Source organism: Onychostruthus taczanowskii, unplaced genomic scaffold, assembly GCF_017590055.1.
Source record: "Onychostruthus taczanowskii isolate IOZ18803 unplaced genomic scaffold, ASM1759005v1 scaffold89, whole genome shotgun sequence".
Taxonomy (NCBI): Eukaryota; Metazoa; Chordata; class Aves; order Passeriformes; family Passeridae; genus Onychostruthus; species Onychostruthus taczanowskii.
The window spans coordinates 538,177-556,068 of record NW_024506882.1 but is presented as its reverse complement, the minus strand read 5'-3'; the positions used below and the strand labels follow the sequence as shown (position 1 = coordinate 556,068).

The 17,892-nt window shown below is 53.3% G+C and overlaps 4 protein-coding genes across 14 annotated transcripts in view; 3 read left to right on the top strand and 1 right to left on the bottom strand.

The window, feature by feature from the left end:
- Positions 1 to 19: 19 nt before the first annotated feature.
- On the top strand, positions 20 to 3,122 carry TMEM97 (transmembrane protein 97). Its single transcript, XM_041425358.1, has 3 exons — positions 20 to 163; positions 1,494 to 1,638; positions 2,167 to 3,122. Exons 1-3 carry the CDS (start codon positions 44 to 46, stop codon positions 2,415 to 2,417), a joined length of 516 nt encoding a protein of 171 aa, XP_041281292.1. The 5' UTR covers positions 20 to 43; the 3' UTR covers positions 2,418 to 3,122.
- A 667-nt stretch (positions 3,123 to 3,789) lies between these two features.
- IFT20 (intraflagellar transport 20) lies at positions 3,790 to 5,863 on the bottom strand. Of its 2 annotated transcripts, none has more exons than XM_041425337.1 (4): positions 5,610 to 5,863; positions 5,303 to 5,388; positions 4,631 to 4,734; positions 3,790 to 4,251 (listed from the first exon to the last, which is right to left on the bottom strand). In XM_041425337.1, exons 1-4 carry the CDS (start codon positions 5,734 to 5,736, stop codon positions 4,128 to 4,130), a joined length of 441 nt encoding a protein of 146 aa, XP_041281271.1. In that variant the 5' UTR covers positions 5,737 to 5,863; the 3' UTR covers positions 3,790 to 4,127. The 2 variants fall into 2 exon arrangements, with proteins under 2 accessions (XP_041281271.1, XP_041281272.1); XM_041425338.1 differs by having other exon boundaries at positions 3,790 to 4,219.
- Positions 5,864 to 5,908: 45 nt separating this feature from the next.
- TNFAIP1 (TNF alpha induced protein 1) lies at positions 5,909 to 16,417 on the top strand. Of its 3 annotated transcripts, none has more exons than XR_005954160.1 (8): positions 5,909 to 5,965; positions 7,172 to 7,757; positions 9,211 to 9,380; positions 10,238 to 10,327; positions 10,414 to 10,466; positions 11,045 to 11,240; positions 11,950 to 12,881; positions 12,986 to 16,417. XR_005954160.1 is itself a non-coding variant. In XM_041425336.1 (7 exons), the coding sequence occupies exons 2-7, from the start codon at positions 7,541 to 7,543 to the stop codon at positions 12,166 to 12,168; spliced, it is 945 nt and encodes a 314-aa protein (XP_041281270.1). In that variant the 5' UTR covers positions 5,909 to 5,965; positions 7,172 to 7,540; the 3' UTR covers positions 12,169 to 12,967. The 3 variants fall into 3 exon arrangements, 1 of the variants encoding a protein (XP_041281270.1); XR_005954161.1 differs by lacking the exon at positions 5,909 to 5,965 and adding an exon at positions 6,127 to 6,562; XM_041425336.1 differs by lacking the exon at positions 12,986 to 16,417 and having other exon boundaries at positions 11,950 to 12,967.
- Positions 16,418 to 16,807: 390 nt separating this feature from the next.
- SGSM2 (small G protein signaling modulator 2) overlaps positions 16,808 to 17,892 on the top strand; it is a 39,101-nt gene continuing 38,016 nt past the window's right edge. For all 8 annotated transcript variants that reach the window (XR_005954167.1, XR_005954166.1, XM_041425403.1 and 5 more), the window contains exon 1: positions 16,808 to 16,914. Coding sequence is in view for 6 of the 8 variants with exons in the window: in XM_041425403.1 (XP_041281337.1) it covers positions 16,858 to 16,914 (57 nt within the window). In the remaining 2 variants the exon portion in view is untranslated. The remainder of the gene's footprint in view (positions 16,915 to 17,892) is intronic.

Genomic DNA, 17,892 nt, shown 5'->3' with positions numbered 1-17,892 from the left:
GGCGGGGGCGGGGCCAGCGCGGGGGGCGGGGCCGGGCGCGGCGATGGCGGCGGCTCCGCGCTGGCGGGAGCGGCTCTTCGCCCTCTATTTCCTCTCGCACATCCCGATCACGGCGCTCATCGACCTCCAGCCGCTGCTGCCCGCCGGGATCGCGCCGCGGGCCGTGAGTGGGGCCGGGGCTCGGGCCGGGGCTCGTTCCGCGAAGGCGTGCGGGGCATCCGCCGGTTTGGCGGGGCCGGGGGCGGCCTTCGCCGGATCTCGTGTGTGGGGGACACCGCGGCGGGGAGAGAAACCGCAGCGAACGCGTGAAAGAGAGTCTGGGAGCGAAGCGGTGCTGGGGCCCACGGGATGAGTCACAGCCGGGTCATTCATTGGGGAGGAGCGGGAACGGGAGAGGGAATGGGAATGGCAGGGGGAATGGGAACGGGAACGGGAATGGGAATGGGAATGGCAGGGGGAATGCGAACGGGAATGGGAATGGGAGGGGGAGGGGGAATGGGAATGGGAATGGGAATGGCAGGGGGAATGGGAATGGCAGGGGGAATGGGAATGGCAGGGGGAATGGGAATGGCAGGGGGAATGGGAATGGCAGGGGGAATGGGAATGGCAGGGGGAATGGGAATGGCAGGGGGAATGGGAATGGCAGGGGGATGCTCCACCCGCGCGTCCCGCGGCTGTGGCTGCCGCTGCTGCCGGAGCTGTGGCGGGGATGTCGCGGCCGCTCCGTGTCCCCGTCCCACCGAGGCCCCCGGGGAACTGGAGCGGGGTCACTGCTGTCCCCGGGAACGGGCGGCGGGCATGTTCCGCAGCTGCCCCAGGACATCCTTTCCTGGAATGGCCTCGCTGTCCCGCTGTCGCCCCGGACCGGCGGCTGCGGCAGCGCGGGGCCGGCGCCACGTGCCCCGGACGTGGCTCCTGCGGCCCCGGGCATTCTCCCATCCCGGCTTTTCCTCAAATTCCTGCCAAAAATGCTACAGGGAATGTTGCCGCTGCAGGAGCAGGCATGCCAAATTTACGATTTGATTCGTAAAAATCTCTGGTTTGCTGGGTTTTGAACAAAATCATAGAAGACAATGAACATCACGAAATCAATTAAAATAACAGTTGTATGGCAGATAATTAGTTCAGCCCTCATCATCAGGGTGTGGTGAGCTGTCACCTCCTGTTTGAGCTTTACAACTGGTGATTTGGTTTTTGCCATCGGAGCTGCCTGTAGGATTACTCCAGTATAGGAACCATTTCCAATTAATAGTTAACCAGCAGATCTCAATGCATATCTCTCTGTTCAAAGTCCAACGTAAAGCCGTGCTGGAGTTGACATTTCTCTCAGAAACCAATTGCAACTGCCCGAGCCCGGATCCTGGTGCTGAGCTGTGCCCCTGCAGCAGCCCTGGGAAGGACCAGGGGCTGAACCCTGCTGGCTTCATCCCCGGAGAGCTGTGCCCTGCTCTGGCGGATGCTCAGTGACTGACTGTTGTTTTGGGTTTTTCCAGCTGACAGACCTGCTGCAGCAGTATGCAACTGCCTTCAGGGACCCCCTGATGCTGCAGCCCCCTGAGTGGTTCAAGGCGTTCATCTACTGCGAAGCCTTTCTCCAGCTGCCCTTCTTCCCCATCGCTGCCTACGCCTTCCTGAAAGGTGGGGGGAGACCAGGGTGACCGAGGGCATGTCCTGGGGGCATTTTTGCAGGACAGCTGCTGCTGTGCAGCAGAGAAGGTTTCTGTGTCATCATTAGGGGGTTTGAGGGAGGTGCTGCCGAGGGCTGCGCTGCCAGGGCCCACACGAGTGTTCTACCTGAGAAAGCAGCACGGAATAAAGTTAGTCAGAAACAAAACCTTGTAACTACAGGCCCTTGTCAGGTGCAGCCATTTGTGGAACCACCATCAGCATTTGACATCTGGCTAATTTCCAGGGCAGCTAAAGGTCTGGGTCAAGCCTGTGTACTCATTTTGTTACTTTAGAACTTCCAGGATCACCCCTTTGTTCTAAATTGCCATTGGGGAGAGAAATTTCCTCGATTCCTACTGTTACTGAGGTTTTTTCTGCTCCCTATTCCATGTGAGTGATGGCTAAGCCTGGCAGAGGGGCAGCAGTCAATGTCCTGTCACTCAGAATTCTGGTTGTTTCAAAATACTTAAATATTGTTTCCTTTTTGCTTCTGTGCAGGTGGCTGCAGATGGATCAGGACTCCTGCCATTATCTACTCCACCCACGTGGCCACCACTCTGTTTGCCATCCTGGCCCACATCCTGTTCCACGACTTCTCCAGGTCGGAGCACGCGGGCCCTCAGACGCTGCGCGAGCGCCTGGTGCTGCTCTCCATCTACCTGCCGTACCTGCTGATCCCACTGCTGCTGCTGTTCACCATGCTCTGCAACCCCCACTACAAACACGTGGAGAAGAGGAAAAGGAAGTAGCCGGCTCTGGAGGTCGGACACACCACACCTGTGCTGCATTTGGTTCCGACCCTACGCTGGCGGAGTCCTCTGCGACAAACGTCTCCCTCGTGCTGGCTGCAGCGGCTCTTCCCAGAGCACTGGCTGCTGCAAGGAAAAATTGGAATTGGTTGGAGTGCACAGCCCTGCTTCGACCACACACAGCTCTGGCAGGGGCCTGGGGTCAGGTCTGTGCAAGGCCTGTCTCCCAGGAAAATGTTCTTTTAAGCCTTTGATGTGTAACTGTGAGGGGACAGACACACACACACTCACTCACACTCTGCAGGTGATACTGTTCTTCCAAGGTCCCTTTTCCCAAGATGACTGTTTGGAAACCACTCAAGTAGGAAATCTGTCTTCCAACCACATATTCTGAAGAATCCCCAGCCCATTAAACACAGATTTGCAAAGCTGTTCTTTTGAAGCATTTCAAATCATATCATGATTCTTAACTTCCTTGCCCCTTCCTTTAAAATTTCCACTGCCTTTGCTCTGCTTCACTTTGATTAATTATAAATGTCTGATCAATGATAAATGTGCCAAAATCTGGATTCATGAATGCTTAAAGTTATCCTTGACAACCAGGAGTACTGCCCAGAGGATTCTGAAGTACTTTGGGAATTGTAACCAAGGAGTTGGAAATTTCTTTCTTCCCTAAAATCATTTCTGGTATGGAAATAAATAACTAAACGCATTAAACTGCATTCAGTCTTCTTCAGGGAATGGCTGAAGGAACTTACAGTGACCACGAGATGGTGGAGAGTTCCCAGAGTAAATCCATGCATAAGTTACAACTACAGACAGAAGTTCTGTGGTTGGGGTTGGTTTTCATCTGGAGCTTGGTGAGGTGACGGGCACCGTGGAGCTGCTCAGGCACTGCTGGCACACTTTATTCACTGTGTAAAGCTGAAGCCTTCCCCAGGCTTTGTTTGGAAAGGGCAGCATTTCCATACTGAAGTGCTATAGACATACACACAATGCATCTATTTGCACTTCCAACATGAGGCTTGAGTTCACACTTGTGTTTGTGGTTCACAGTTTGTGCACTCCTGGTGTCACTGACACTTGGAATGGTTTCCCTCATCAGTCTGGTGTTTCCATCCTAATAATGCCCATAAAAGGATTCAGCTCTCATATTAACACAGTCCTGAATGGACATTCAAAGTTCTTAATTCTCATGTAGTTTCTGCTTTTTTTTGAATCTGTAATTGGTCCATTCTGGAAATCATACATTTCTGTCTTTTTTTTTTAATAATTCCATAGAAAAAAGTAACATAGGCAGATATAGATCCAATACTGCTGCTTGTCTGTAAACCTTTACACTGAAAAATAACAGAGGAGGAGCAACTAATTCTGGTACAGCCAGACAGTCTGAGAACAAGAATTTATTTTCTGATATCTATGAAAGAGCTGTAGACTTCAAAAAGCGACACAACAAAGCACCAGTAGCATTAATTCAACTGTAATTTGAATTAGAACTACTGACTGTACAAAACTGGTATAAAATCAAAGGCCAGAACAGCCTGTGCAGCTGTGAGCTGTCAGCCCTTCTTATTGCCACGGTACGCTCAAACCGAGGTACAGCCCCTCCATTGTACCAACCATCTGCACTCCTGCACAGTGGAAATTGCATATTTCTGAAATTCTCGAGATTCTGGAATGGTCAAGTATCCACGTGAGTTGGTTTTTATCTTAAAATCCTCTACTTCTGGAAGATGAACTGGTCGATGAATTCGTTCTGGTCCGCTTCGATTTTGCAGAGAGTCTCGTACTCGATCCGGTACCTGCGAGACAAGCAGAGGGTCCAGGACCCCACCTGTGTGAGGTGGGAGGGGAGCTGGGCTACCTGTGTGGGCAGCTGGGCTACCTGTGAGTCACCTGTGAGCAGCAGGTGCCTGAGTCACACAGTCACTCTTTATCAGCCGCACTCGAGGTTGGTGCGGGTGTCAGAGTTCTGCACTGCCCTGGCCCGTGCTGCCTCTGTTCAGCCCTGGAGTCCTCAGGGATGAACTTTCTTTGGTTCCCTGAAGGTAACTCCAGGCCTGTGGCATTGTTCCCATGTGCTCTGGCCAGGACACACCTCTGATGCACCCTCTGAACCAGCCAAGGGTCCCACACACAGGCAGTCAGCCCTGTGCCCACCCTGAGCCTTCCCAGCCTGCACAACGCCCCAGAGCGCTGAACACAAAACTCACCTTTCCAGCTGCATCTTTTTCTCAGCTATCAAAGCCTGGAGCTGCTGCTCCTGAGCCTCTCTCTGCTTTGCAATCAACTTCAGCAGGTTCCGTGCCCCGATGGCCTGGCAGGACAGAGCAGGGCAGGGATGTGTGGAGGGTTTTTGGTTAGCTCCTTCAGCCCCTTTCCCCCCCAGCAGGTTGACTGTGAGGCATTTCAGCCAAGCCAGCAGTAAGGGAGGGTGATGCTGTGCTCCTGGGGGGCTGGTGGGACTGGGGCTGGGCAGGGTGCGGCCGCTGGGGCTTCAGTGGCTCCTCTGGACACACAGACTGGGCACTGCTCCTGCAGCCAGACAAGCTCAGGCTGCCAGGGGCCTCTCCTGCCTTGGGAGGGCAAGTTCTTCCGAGATGGAGTGATAAAAGCACACTTTCTGTTTCTGTGCAGAAACACAGGCAAGCAGGGAGAGCAGGACTGGTTCACGTGTGAGCAATGTGACACTGTCACAAGTTTCATTAATTCATTATTATTGATTAATATTATCATTAATACAAATGTAAAAGGCCCAGTTAATCGCAGGGGAATGCCAGCAGCACGCTGACAGAGAATCGCTGCTTGTGCTGTAAAGGGAGGGAGGGAGGGAGGCCCCACACAGGACAGTGCACACCAGAAGCGAGGAATTTACCGCACAGTACCTTCATCTTCTCGCTTTCTACAGCTTTGGCCAGTTGGTCAACGAGCTCAATCAAGCTGCCCACTATGTTCTGAAATTCTGCTGTTTCTGTAAAGAAAAAAATCGTCAAGCGATACCCAGGGCTTCCCTAAAGAGATCTAATGCTCCTGCTTTGTCGTGTAGTTTTTAGATGCCGCTGTACGTTTAGAGTTTACAGTAAACAGGCACGCTTTAGGATTCGGGCGGAACGAGATGAAAGGGGCGAGTGCTGTAATGAGGTGGCCCGGCCCGGCCCGGCCCGGCGCGGCCCGGCGCGGCGCGGCACTCACTGTCCACGAAGGCCCGGCACTGCTCGCGGAGCTGCGCCGTCTGCGCCGCCACCTCGGGCTCCAGCACCCGCAGCTTGTTCAGCTCGTCAAAGTGCAGCCCCGCCGCGCCCAGCGCCGCCTGCGCCATCGCCGGGGCGCCGAGCCGAGCCGAGCCGGGCCGAGCGGAACGGAAGGCAACGGAACGGAACAGAACGGGGCTTCAGCCGGCACCGCCGGGCTCGGGCTCCTCCGGCACCGCCCGGCCCGGCCCCGCCTCCGCCAGCGCTGCGCCCGCCGGGAGCCGGGGAAACTCTTCCGGGCCGGCGTTCCCGGGGCGGGCCGGGCGCTGGCCGGGCCGGGCTGAGCGGCGGCGGCGGGTGAGTGTGTGTGAGGGAGAGAGAGGGAGAGAGGCCGGGCGGTGTGCGGGGCCGGGAGCGGGGCCGGGCCTCCTCCGCTCGCTTCCCCCGTGGCCGGGGCGGACGGAGCCTGTCCCGGGCCGTGCCGCGTTCCCCCGCTCGCTGTGACCCGCGCGGGGCCGGGGCCGGGCCGGGCCGGGCCCTGCCCGCGGGGGCGAAGGGCGGGTTCCCGCTGTGCCCCGGTACCCTCGGGTTCCCCGGCTCCCCCCGAGCCGTTCGGGTCGCTCCTTCTCCCGGCCGTGCGGAGCCGGGGCGGGTCCCGTTGCGGGGCCTTTGTTCCGCAGCCCGTCGTGCCTCCCACGCGGGCAGGAAGGGACGGGAAGGGATGTGGGGAGTTTTCGGTCGTGTCAAAAGCGTTAATTAAAGGTCTCGTGGCTGTTTACGGCGGAGGCTCACAGCTCCTGGGTTGTGCTGGCTGGGCAGGGGCTTTAGCTGCTTTGCTCGTGTTTAGCTTCGTTCTTCGGTCAGAGCAGTGAGAAACTGCCTGGAGGGACGGCACTGACCGCGAACTCTTCTGAGGAGCTCGGTGGGACAGGCTGCATTCCCGACCCCTCACAGGTTCGGTCTGGCTGCTGTTACAAACATGCCACTGTTGTAAAAAGGGCGTTTTGAGGGTTTAAAGCAAGGCAGGGCATCAGTGACAGTGGTGTATGGGGTGGGGAGTCTTGTTTATTTTCTTTTCAAATTAGATCTGTGTTCACTGGTTGGGGCTCCAGGATAGATGCAGGAGAGTTTTGAATGAAAGGAGTTACCACAAAATAGAGCTGTGTGATCCATCTTTTCGGTGCTGAGGCATTTGAAGAGACATTTGTGTCTCCAGTTTAAAGTCAAACCAATGCCAACAAACCCCGCTCAGGGGGATGCACACACTCCCCAGCCGAAGGAGAGGCAGGAAGCTCTTCCAGGGCATTTCAGCTGGGTTCAGAGAGAGCTGGGTTCTCTTGGGAAGCTGAGGGGGAGCTGAATTCCAGCAGCGTTCGGGCCGGGCCCTCGGTGCCGTGTGGTGTTTGCAGTGTTGGCTGGAGATGCAACAACAGGAAGTCGGGGGAGTTTCTCATGCCTCAGAAGTGCGACACAGCATTGGCTGCATCATTGTCTGAAAAACGGCTAAATCGTGTTTTGCCAGGATGTGTGTAGTTGTGTCCTTAGGAAGTGTCTCTTCCGCAGGGCGACATCCCCATCTGTGTGCGGAGTGGCCGTGGGGCGCCGTGCAGACTCCACACTGTGCTGACCCCTGGCCGTGCTGACCCCTGGCCGTGCTGACCCCTGACCCCTGGCCGTGCTGACCCTGACCCCTGGCCGTGCTGACCCCTGGCCGTGCTGACCCCTGACCCCTGGCCGTGCTGACCCCTGGCCGTGCTGACCCTGACCCCTGGCCGTGCTGACCCCTGGCCGTGCTGACCCCTGGCCGTGCTGACCCCTCGGTGATGCCGGCCCCTGCCCGGCTGTCCTGGCCCGCTGAGGCGTGACGGCGGCACCACGGCGGGGCCGGCCCGGCCCACGCGCTGCAGGGTGGTCATCTACCTCCAGAAGGACATGTCGGGGGACACGTGCCTGGGCAGCGCCCTGTGCCCGGCCGCGGGGCACAAGGCCAAGGCCGGCGGGCTGAAGGGCAGCAGCCTGGGGAACAAGTACGTGCGGCTCAACGTCGGGGGCTCCCTGTACTACACCACGGTGCAGGTGCTCACCAGGCACGACACCATGCTCAAGGCCATGTTCAGCGGCAGGATGGAGGTGCTCACCGACAAGGAAGGTAAGGGCATGGCTTTCATCGCTGGCAGTTCTGTAAAACAGCTGGGGTTTGGTGCTGGTTGTACTCCGTTAAGGATGTAGAGGATGATGTGTGCCAGAATAACTGGGAACGTTAGGCAGCCAAGTCCTCTTGGTGCTAGCAATCCTTTGGCTTCTAGAAGTACCTGGTTTTGTTACTCAGATGAGCTGGGAAAGGACTGGACTCTTTCCTGCCCTTGCAGCTGGTGAGCAGGTTGCTGGTGGTGTTGTAAAGACTGAACAGACAGTCTGTGGGTTGTCATTTCTGTCACATCCAGCACTGGCATTATTCAAACCACGCACGTAAGGAGGGACATGCAGTTTTCAGCTTTGAGGCTCAGAATAGCCTGCTTTGCCTTGTTGAAAAGTCTTTTTTTTTCCCTTTTCCTGAGCAGCATGTTTCAGTCGTGGCTCGTGGTGCCATGGCAGCATTTGGGGATCAGTCAGGCAGTGTGTCACCTCCAGCTGGACACAGGATATTTTAAATCCCTGATACATTATAAAGGGCAGAACAGGCAATTTTGTGTAAGAGCCTCAGCCTGGATGGAAAATGAGAGTCATGTTCTGATAGCTCCAGCTGGAGAGTCCAGCAGGGGTTTAGCTTGCTTTCCTAGGTTGTTTTCTGTACCTAGATTCCAAAATAAGACTTTTTTCCTGCCTTCCACGTTATGGGAAAGGGTTTGGCACCGTACTAAGCCTTGTGCGTGAGTGCGTCCTACACTGCTATTGTTTGGCAGCAATCAGACATCCTGTTTCCTTAGGGAATGTGACTTCAGGGGTTTTGTAAAATTGCAAGAATTTGTCCATTTGATACTGTTTCCTGTGCTTCATCCCCTCTGTGCTTCCTCCTGATCTGTCTGTCCTGTTCTTTGCTCCTGTTTGGGGACTAGAACAGCTTTTCCCCCACCCTGGGTTTTCTGGGCTGATCTGCCTTTTAGCATCTTCAGAACATTTCTTTCTCTTTTTAACTCCAAACAGCAGCAACAGATGTGTTTGGAAAATTGCCAAATCCTCTTTGTTAGGCCACAGAACTTATCCATATCTATTTGTTGCAATCATTGGTGAATTCTCTCTTCTGGTCCTTCCTTGGCTCTCAGAAGTTTCTGACTGCCCAGCATCACGGTGTAGCACTGCAGTTGGGTTCCTGCAGCAATCTCAGTGCATTGTGCTGGCAGCTGAGTGTTTTTAGCTTGGGGCTTTGCTTTTGGGGTGCTGGAAAGCAGTGGGAGCATCTGGGCAATACCAGAGGGGCTCCACTCTCAGGTTCTGTTCTGGAACCAGCTTCAGTTTGCTCAAAGGCAGTAGGGACTTCCACTGGATGAAATGGGAGAAGTGTCCTGAGCAGCATCAGGAAACCTCAGTGTTGTTTAACCTCTCCAGGGAGCTTTCTCTTGCCTCTTGTGTTGAGGTGACTGAAATGTGTTGGTTATTTTCAGGCTGGATCCTTATAGACCGTTGTGGGAAGCACTTTGGAACAATTTTAAACTATCTCAGAGATGACACGATTGCACTTCCAAAACACAGGCAGGAGATCAAAGCCTTGATGGCAGAAGCCAAATACTATCTCATCCAGGGCTTAGTGGACATGTGCCAAGCAGCCCTGCAGGTAAGAACAGAACTATCCTGTGAAGTATTTAATGGGTACTTTGCTTATAAAATTTACTTAAGACAACTTGAGAGATTATTTCATGGCCTTAGAGATGCCACCAAATCTGAGGTGTACAAGGCATTTTTAAAACACGATTTAGTAAAGAGGTGGTGAGGGATCTGGGGACGCAGCCTGTGCTGCCCCAGGGATCTGGGGACACGGCCTCTGCTGCCCCAGGGATCTGGGGACACGGCCTCTGCTGCCCCAGGGATCTGGGGACACAGCCTGTGCTGCCCCAGGGATCTGGGGACACGGCCCCTGCTGCCCCAGGGATCTGGGGACACAGCCTGTGCTGCCCCAGGGATCTGGGGACACAGCCTCTGCTGCCCCAGGGATCTGGGGACACGGCCTGTCCTGCCCACACTTGGGTTTTGCTCTTGTCCCTGAGGGCTGGCTCGTGTTGGTGACATCCTGTTCTGCCAAGTGTTCAGTTCACAGTGGCTGATGCTCTTCTGTGCAGTGGTTTGAGTTGATTAAAACTAGTGCAGACTCCTTCTGTCCTTTCCTTCAAGAAAGGATGGACTATTAAACCCACTTAAACCAAGTACGACTAGACCTTGTCCTTGCTATAGCTGAGGACATCCACCTGCATCCCAGTATTTCAATTACTGCTGCCTTCTGGGGATAAGAAATCTGTGCTGTGATTCTGGGTTGCAGATCAAGGTAAGCTGTGTGGTTACTGTAGCAACCCAGCTCTTTTCCTGTGCATCACAGCGTTTGGGAACATGGCTGGAGGGGCTGGAGGAGGCAGCAGCAGCAGTGTCAGCTTTAGCATTCCTTTCTTATTTCCTCTCTTTCTTCTTTCATTAAAACAGGACAAGAAAGACTTGTATGAACCTGTCTGCAGCATCCCTATTATCACCTCTCCGAAAGAAGAGGAGAGACTGATAGAGTCATCAATGAAAGTAACTGCTCTTTTCAGCTGTGGATTTATGCTGAATGTATTGAAACACAGAACTTACCTTCTCCTCTTTTCTCTCACTCCCAACAGCCTGTTGTTAAACTGCTGTATAATAGAAGCAACAATAAATACTCCTACACCAGGTATGTCCCTTCTTTTTTTCCCCTCACTTTAGTGGAAAAGTTGCTTTTTTGACTATGGGAGTGGAAGATGATGATCAATGATCTAACTTCTTTTGGTTTGTTTTGGGTTTTGACAACTGTATCTTGTTTGAAAAGTAATTAGGGCCCTACATTGCGTGTCTGTCAATAAAACTTATTTTTTAAAAGAATGTATTCGTGCTGGCAGAGTGTGGTGTGCAGGATGCAGAGCACATGGCCCTTCCAGCACACACCGACTCTGGACTTCTGCTGTCATCAAGCCAGAGAACTTCAGTGAAGTGGGGTTTGATCATCTCGAGCGTGGATAGTTGATGTAATGGTTTGGGACATTGTGCTGTCCTTATTAATTGTGTGAGTTGACCTCTAAAGGCTGCTGTGTTTGCTCACGGGGTCAGAGCAGTGTATTTGTATCTGAAATGGGCTATTACCCCTCTTTTCTTGGCAGCATGCGGCAGTGAGTCACTACTTATTTGTATTCTGCAGTTGGATCAGCGCTGAAAGCGGAGCAGGCAGAGATGGCTGCTTGAAAAGCTCTGTTCCTGCTTTTGTTGCTGTTCCAGTAACTCTGATGACAACTTGCTGAAGAACATCGAGCTGTTTGACAAGCTGTCCCTGCGGTTCAACGGCAGAGTGCTGTTCATCAAGGACGTCATCGGGGACGAGATCTGCTGCTGGTCCTTCTACGGGCAGGGCCGCAAGCTGGCCGAGGTGTGCTGCACCTCCATCGTCTACGCCACGGAGAAGAAGCAAACCAAGGTAATGGAGCCTCACCCCTGGAGCTTGAGACTGTTTAGGAACGGTCGTGGTTAGCTGCAGGAGTCTGCAGGGCTTCTCTAACTTCAGGAGTTTGTAACCATGATATTAAGAAAATCCTTTGCTGGAATTTTTCCTCTCCTGAGAAGCTGAAGAGCCTCAGGAGAGAAATGTAAACAATTACTATCTGCTGCTGTGGAATGCCACAGGTGCATCCATGATTGGTCCATGTGGATTGTTTTCCATTGATGACCAATCACAGCCACCTGTGCCAGGGCTGTGAGCAGTCACAGGATTTTTGTTATTCTATTCTATTCTGTTCTATTCTTGTTGTAACCTTCTGATCTCTCTGTTCTTTTAGTATAGTCTTAATGTAGCATTTTAATATAATATCTAACATAATAAATCAGCCTTCTGAAATGGAGTCAAACCTCGTGTCTCCACACACGGAGAGGAATCAACAGGAGTTAACTTGGAATTTGCAGTGCTGCAGCTGAGGCTACCAGGGTCCTGTGTTAAGAATCAGAGATACTGTATTGCCTTCTAGAGCAATCTGAAAGATTAGGTGAGGGAGGTGACCCGGTGGGAGCAGCCCTGTCCCAGAAACTCTATAATGTGTGGGTTCGCAGCTCAGTACCCTTTCAGGAGTGGGCGTGCGTTCCAGCCGTCCTCCTGGACAGCTGAGGAGCAGGACCCGCGCTGTCTCTTGCAGGTTGAATTCCCCGAGGCGCGGATTTACGAGGAGACGCTGAACGTGCTGCTGTACGAGACGCCCCGGGTGCCCGATAACTCGCTGCTGGAGGCCACGAGCCGCAGCCGCAGCCAGGCCTCGCACAGCGAGGACGACGAGGGCTTCGAGCTGCGCGACCGCGTGCGCCGCATCCACGTCAAGAGATACAGCACCTACGACGACCGCCAGCTCGGCCACTAGCTGTGCCGTGCCCCCTGTGCTCGGGCAGCAGGGGGGGATCCCCTGGACATCCATCCCCGCGGGGCGCCTCGGCCCCCCGGGAGAGCCAGCGGGGATTTGCGTGCACAAAGCGGCGCTAAAGGCCGAGCCTCGGAGGGCTGAGCTGTGAGTCGTGCGCCTTGTGCTTTACCTGCAGGCTGGCCCCTCTTCCTGCTGGGGAGGGGCACGGGGGACGCTGGTTCTCAGTTTGTGGTTGCTCTTTCCTGCCTCACCATGTGCCAGTTTCTCCCTTGCCGGAGCAGCGCTGCCCTTCCTGAGTGACGTGGGGCGGTTTGAAAAGCTCTTTCCAGCCAGCTCCCCTGTCAGGACCTTGTACAGTGGAACTTGCAGTTATTAAATGAAGATACTGAAGAGAGAACTTGAATGTGGCTGCCCTTGGCAGACCCTGCAGGGGATAACCCCCAGGAGAAACGTTTGGCTGGCCAGTCAGCTGCACCTGTGCTCTCCCAGCCCTGTCCCCAGAGCAGCTGCACTGGCCTGTGTTCCAGGGTAGTGTCTTTAAAACCCATCGATTCCAAGGCAAGCTCTTCCAGTGTGTAAGAACCAAGTCATCAGCCTCTCCGTGTGAAAAATGGAAGTCTCTGAAAATGTAAATGTGTGGTAATGACTTATCCTGGGAGAGGGGGAAATGGTATGGTGAGGGAAAGAAACCTGAAATAAGCCAGCTTGAGCAGGTTGTGGCTCTGCTGCCCTGGTTGAAGCTTGTCACTGTGAATTGATATAAACAAGAGCAATCTGGGGAATTGTTTTTACATTCTTTTCCTCCCAGCTTGAGCAGGTTGTGGCTCTGCTGCCCTGGTTGAAGCTTGTCACTGTGAAATCCTGTTGACATAAACAAGAGCAGTCTGGGGAATTGGTTTTACATTCTTTTCCTCTTGTAGCCTAAACATGCTATTTAATGTTAAATTTCTCAAGCAGCGGGGGGGAAAATTGCAGTGGCTGGAGAAGTACAGGCTAAACAGTGTTTTGTAAGGCTAGAACCTGTGAATTCAAGTTCTGTGTCCTGAATCTCTTCTAGAGGGTAGAAGTTGAAGAAGAAAAACAGCAGTGAAAATACTGTTCTAGCATGGAACTGCGAGAGGCTTTGGGCACAGGAGAGAGGTGGCTTGTACTGGATTTTAAACTGAAATAATCACTTTTATTAGGAGTGCTTGGCTGGGTGCTGATTGTACAGGGCACTTCAGGAGGTGGGAGTCAAGTCTGCTCTGAAAATTTGTAAATATCTGGAATTTTTCTGGAAACAGTTTCAAGTTCAGTATGAAAAGCCACTGTTGTATTTTTAAACCTTTGTTTGTGTGTTTTAGCTGTAGGTAGCAGCTTTGCCACTGTCGTGGTTATTCCTGCTGGCTGCCCACTGGGAGCCAGGGATATTTTGGGTGTATTCCACAGCTGCCTTTGTGTTCCCATGTCATACTGGGTCACAGAGCTCCACATTCCACAATGGTCAGTCCTGGACTGCTTTGACCACTGCCAAATCCACCTGTAAGTTCTGAATAAAATTACTGCAAAAGAAAGTAATCCCAGCTTAATGCAGGGAGTTCCTAAGGAGAATTGAGGTGTAGATGGTTTTGGAGTAATAGAAGCAGGGGAGGGAGCAAAAGATTATTTGCACTCATTTAGGTTTTTGAAAACTAAAATGTTGTGGGTTAGTAAGAAAACACTAACAGACTTTTAGGGTTTTCTTGCCTCTACATGTGGCAGGATTCACTTCATTCTCCTCACATTCAGGAAGCAGCATTGCACAGGGATGCACCTGCCTTCTTGTGAAAGGCCTCTTGAAATCTAATAATCCTAACAACCTCTTTTATATTTCTTTCTGTAAGTTTTTGTTTTCCAGCTGGTTATTCTGTTGTGCCAGGGAAAATACAGCTGTTGAGATTTATTTTCAACAGAGATTTCTGTGGTATTTCTCTCTAATTCTGCTAGAGTGTGATGTGGATTTTTAAAATTTTTTCCCTCCACTGATGCTATTTAATTAGAAGGCACCAGCAGAGGCTGCAGGGGTTGGGTCTTTGTGCTGCATTTAATAGCTTCAAGTTATTATCTTGTGCTTTTTCTGTCTTGTAACAAAGACTGATGCCATTTAAAAAACACGTGGTGCTTCTGTTTCTTGGCAAATTATTTATATTATTTTTCTTCTTATTGCTATCATAGTGAATGTTAACAGAGTAAGTAAGTGATGCTGATAGCCTTGAAAAACTGTGTTTAAATGAAGTTATAAGCAGAAAAATGTCATATTTGCTTTTATTTTTTCTGGGGAGGACAGGTGTGGGAAGGAGTGTGTGAAAGGGAATGTCAGATCCGTGTGCTACTCCAGAGGCTTTTTGCACTCACAGGGTCCATTAACAAAATGGATCCAACTTGTGACTTGTTACACTGTTAGAAGCAGAGAAAAGCCTGTGTTTTGGTTTAGTTTTCCTTTCCCTATTTCCCACGGCCAACAAGTAGTATTAATTTCTGATTTGAATTTAGATTAATTAACCTGGGAAGCAAACAGTTTTGAGAACCATCTGGGCTGTGAGAATCTTCTACCACGTGCAGAGGATCTCCTTGGTGTTTGTGGAATGTGGAGTGTCAGTAGGAGCTGTCAGCAGTTGTGCACACGTTTGAGATACGTGCAGATACCCTTTTCATTTCACTGCAGGGTCTCCTGTTTGTCTGGAGCTGCTCCTGCATGCTGTGTCACTGAACCTGCCTTGCCCAAAGTCGTGCCCTGGTCCAGTCTCTGTCCCACCAGGTTCTGATCATTTCTAGGACTGGAGATGTAACACGTGCTTTGTATTCTCACCTTAATCAGTCTTTATGTAATTGAAGGCTATTCATTACTGTGACAGGAATGCTCTGGACATTCTAAAGATGAGCTTACAGCCAGTGTAGTGCAGCAGTGAGCAGATGACACAGTCTAAGGCAGCAGTGGTGGGTTTGCAGTCAGCTTTCCAAGGATCTCTGCTCAAATTAAGCTCAAATTAAGCCCAGATTAAGACAATACAGCTTTCTAATTATATGTGTTTGCCTGCAAGTTGAGACTTGTGCTGGCTTCCACCCAGACCGTCGGCAGTGGCTGCATGAACGGTGTGGCCGGGAATTTGGAGTAGCCTTTGGGAGGAAAAAGAGCCTTTTTGCCCACTTGCAGGGTGTGAATAGCTGTCATTCTTACAGCACTCGCTGCCCTCTTCACTCCTAAACTTAGTCAAGGCTTTGTGCATTCAGGCAGGGCCTGGCAGACTGGGTGAGCGGAGCCTTTGGGTGCCAGCCATGCCAAGGCCTGTTTCCCAAGGCCTGTTTCCCAAGGCCTCTTTCCCAAGGCCACGTTTCCCAAGGCCTGCTTCCCAAGGGGAGTGCCCGGGCCTGTGCCCGGAGGGAGGCTCGGTGTCCGGGGCTGCTGGGCAGGAGCCCCAGGCCGAGTTCCTGGGGCAGCAGGCTCAGGGCAGAGAGCTCTGCAGGGCTCAGCTCTGCTCTGCTCAGCGCCCAAAGTCACTGCTTCACCTGCACCCTGACGTTTTGGTTTTTGACCAGGAGACATTTATCCTGCTGCAGTGTTCCGCTCCAGTGACTTTTCTTTGGCACTTCTTGGTTAAAATAGAAAATTAGTGGTGGGCAGGGAGGGTGTTGGAGGGGCCGTGTGTCACTGAGAGCTGCGTTGGAATGGGCGTTGCTTACCGTGGCTTGCTTTGATTTTGTTCTTCTGAGGTTTTTCATTTCCAGGCAGCACTGGAGATACACCTGAACTGGATGGGTGTGCCCAGCAGCCCCTGCCTTGCACGGTGAGGCTGTGTCCTGTGACAATCCTTGGCCCAGAACAGCCACCTTCCCCAGCTGTGGGGCAGGTGTGCCTGCAGAGTCCTGTTCCAGCTCTTTCTGCAGCTGTGTCACTTCTCCTCATCCAGTGGAACGAGTGAGACCCTCCCCTGCCTCACAGGGTGGCTGACACTTAATTTGTTCATTGAGAGTAAAGGATTCTTTTGGATTTCTGTGATGTTTTATATCCAGAGGATAACAATTATGATTGCTGATCTTGTTTAAACTGACATTCTGGGATCAAGTTATTTTCTTAGAGATTCAGTCTTTGTTTTATTTTCATGTCTAACTTTTAAGGGTCAGTTTTACAGACAATGCACCTAGTTAATGCGCTAATTAATCAATTATCTGTTGATTAAAGTGTTTCACCAGTGCATTAAAAGAAAATAGAACACTAATTTTTAATAAAGTATTATACTTTGTCTTCTGTGATTTTTCTCCAGCCTCATAACTGTTTATTGGTAGTGTGGGTCTCTGGATCCCAGTGAGGATTTGGGGCTGGAGCTCCCGGACCGGGGCCGGCAGCAGAGCAGGGGCTCCGTGTCCTGCCTGCTCCGTGTCCCGGTGTTCCTCTGTCCCTTGTCCCCTCTGCCCCCCTTGTCCCGCTGTCCCCCCCCGGTCCCCCCTGTCCCTTGTCCCCTCTATCCCTTGTCCCCCTGTCCCTCTGTCCCCCCTGTCCCTCTGTCCCCCTGTCCCTCTGTCCCTCCTGTCCCCCTGTCCCGCGCGCCTCTGTCCGCGCACAGCGCCCCCCCGCGGCCGGGCGGCGCCCCCGCCCCGCCCGCTGACGTCACGCCGCGGTGAAGATGGCGGCGGGCCCGGGTCGGGAGCTGTGAGCGCCCCGGGCCCGCCAACATGAGCTGCTCGGCGGACGCCGTGAAGGACAAGCTGCTGTGGAACGTGAAGAAGGAGGTGAGGGCGGAGGATGGAGGCCCCGGGGATGTGCGGCGGGCAGAGCCCCGATGGTCCGGCCCCGGGGGGCCGCGGGTCTTGGCGGGCGCCGCGTGGGGAACGCCCTGGGCCCGGGCGGGCGGACGGGGCCGGGGCCGGTGCCGGTGCCTCGGCGCGGAGCGGGTTCGGCCGCCGCGGCCGTGCGCGCCCGTCCGGGCTGGCGCTGAGGACGCGGATCTGCCCCGGTGCTGCCCCGGTGCTGCCCGGTGCTGCCCCGGTGCTGCCCCGGTGCTGTCCCGGTGCTGTCCCGGTGCTGCCCCGGTGCTGCCCGGAGAACCTCGGGGCTCTTTTCCCCCGGCGCACCTGAGCGGGGATGCCGCTGGCGGGACTTGTGCTGCGCAGGAGGCGCGCATCGGCTCCCGCTCCCTTTCCCGGCGTTTGTTCCCGAAGCACTCGTTTTTTATACTTTTTCCTTAAGTGTGAGCTTTAGAGGAGAAGGGGGGGAATCGGAGGTAAGAAAGGTATTTCTGAGCTGTCCGTGGATGAGCCGCGCTGACTCCCAGGTGGCAGAGCCGTGGCACCCGTGCTCTGGGAAGGGTTAATTTGGGTGGTTGTTCTGCACACACCTGTGTGCATTCCGGGCTGCAGCCGTGTGTACACAAAGAGCGCAGCCCCGCACCTGAGCGCCGGTGTTCGGCCTCGCTCGGGGCCGGTGCCGCTCGGTCCCCGCACGGCGCTGCTCGGCTGCGGGGAGTGCTCCGTGCCTGCCAGGAAACGAGTCGGGGTTTAAAGGACAAGGGAAGGGGACCAGGGCTCTGAGAACGGACATGGACATGGGGTCAGGTTTTCCCAGCAAGCAGGCAGAAGTGGCTGTATGAAGTCACACATTATGAAAAATTTAGGTTGAAAATTCTATTGGAAGAAGTTATATACAATCATTAAGGGCAGCATTATCTGGTGGGCAGTAACCAGTGGCTCGTGTTCAATTCCTACCTCCAT